The sequence below is a fragment of the Myotis brandtii genome, unplaced genomic scaffold (genome assembly GCF_000412655.1).
Source record: "Myotis brandtii unplaced genomic scaffold, ASM41265v1 scaffold1112, whole genome shotgun sequence".
Lineage (NCBI taxonomy): Eukaryota > Metazoa > Chordata > Mammalia > Chiroptera > Vespertilionidae > Myotis > Myotis brandtii.
The window spans coordinates 168,150-169,855 of record NW_005353800.1 but is presented as its reverse complement, the minus strand read 5'-3'; the positions used below and the strand labels follow the sequence as shown (position 1 = coordinate 169,855).

The following is a 1,706-nucleotide window of genomic DNA, read 5'->3' as shown; positions in this document are numbered from 1 at the left end:
GGGCAGGAGGGGCGGGAGCGGGGGACTGGAATTCCTGGCTCTGTGTGCCAGAGGCTTCACGGATAACCTGCACCGGAGGGTTCATCAGCAGCTGAGCTGGTTTCTGGGCAGCAGGACTACAGGACGGGGTGGAAGGCTGGGCGGAGGCCCTTGGAGACACTCCCTGCTTAACCTCGCTGTCATTAGAGTGTGATGGGGGAAGACACTGAGTCACTGGCTGAATGTGACTCATGGAAAAGAGCCCTGGGAGGGGCGGGCGGGAAGCATGTCCTCCCTGTGCCTCCACTAGGGGGCAGCAGTTCGCCGTGCTTTCCCGGGGCACGGCTCCCTGGGGTCCCACCCTGGGTGCTAAGCATACTTGGGCTGGGAGTGGGGAGCAAGAGGAAATGCCCTTGGCTTCTTGGCAGGGCCGCCGTGGCTGCCTCAGGAGGCCTGCTCCACACTGACCCCGCTGTTTCCCTCCGTTCAGTACCTTTGTGTTGGACGAATTCAAGCGCAAGTACTCCAACGAGGACACGCTGTCGGTGGCACTGCCGTACTTTTGGGAGCACTTTGATAAGGACGGCTGGTCCCTGTGGTACGCCGAGTACCGCTTCCCTGAAGAGCTCACCCAGACCTTCATGAGCTGCAACCTCATCACTGGTGAGGAGAGCGTGGGTCTGGGAAGAGGAAGGAGGGCAAGGTAATGCGATCTCAGAGGCCGAGTGTTCTCCCTGCTCCTTCAGGAATGTTCCAGCGGTTGGACAAGCTGAGGAAGAACGCCTTTGCCAGTGTCATCCTCTTTGGAACCAACAACAGCAGCTCCATTTCTGGAGTCTGGGTCTTCCGAGGCCAGGAGCTCGCCTTTCCGGTGAGGAGGGGCCCGGGCGGAGTGTGTCTAGCCGGGAGGCTGCGCACGGCACACCCTGATGCTGGCTGATAGGCGTGGAGGGGCCTCCCGGAGCGGGACGGAGGAGCTGGCATGTCCCCAGCGGCCTTGGGACCTGATGACATGAGTCTGAGCTGGGAGTGGCAGGTGTGAGACCGTGTCTGGTAACCTGACCACATGCTCCTTACCTGGCTTGTCTCCGCAGCTGAGTCCAGACTGGCAGGTGGACTACGAGTCATACACGTGGCGGAAGCTGGATCCCGGCAGCGCGGAGACCCAGACGCTGGTGCGAGAGTACTTTTGCTGGGAGGGGGCCTTCCAGCACGTGGGCAAAGCCTTCAATCAGGGCAAGATCTTCAAGTGAACATCGCTTGCCCTCGCCGAGCTGCCTGCACCCGCCCTCCCGGGCGCTGGGGGTCATTAAAGGAAACTGAACATCGAGCCCTGTGTGGTCTGCCTGCTCTGTGAGGGCGCTGCTCCGGAGGGCGTGCGGGGGGAAGCAGGCGAAGCCTCAGAGGAGCAGAGTCCTGTCCTCGGCTTTGGTGTCGTCACCCGCCGCCTCCTGTGACGACTGTCCTCCAGCTGGTGCGCTGGGCGGGCGGGACATGGGCTTTGTGACCACCTGGCTCTTAGGGACCAGGTTCCCCCGAGGTGGGCATGCCCGCACGTGGAGGGAGCTCATGGTGCGCAGTGTGAGCGAGGCGCTGGGTGCAAGGGGCCAACAGGAACAGGTGTCTGAACACTGACCGCCCGGGCTGCAGGTCACCGGGTGGCCCTGCTTTCTAAGGAGGGTTCAGAGGTTTAATGACTTGCCTGCGATGACCTTATTTTTAAAATA

At 61.8% G+C, this 1,706-nt stretch overlaps 1 protein-coding gene across 1 annotated transcript in view; it reads left to right on the top strand.

Annotated features, from left to right (window-relative positions):
• The window catches only part of EEF1G (eukaryotic translation elongation factor 1 gamma), a 19,304-nt gene extending 17,995 nt beyond the window's left edge, over positions 1-1,309 (top strand). Inside the window, exons 8-10 of the mRNA XM_005857472.2 lie at positions 470-642; positions 726-850; positions 1,074-1,309. Coding sequence (XP_005857534.1) covers positions 470-642; positions 726-850; positions 1,074-1,232 — 457 coding nt within the window. The 3' untranslated portion in view covers positions 1,233-1,309. The remainder of the gene's footprint in view (positions 1-469; positions 643-725; positions 851-1,073) is intronic.
• The last annotated feature ends 397 nt before the right edge of the window (positions 1,310-1,706 follow it).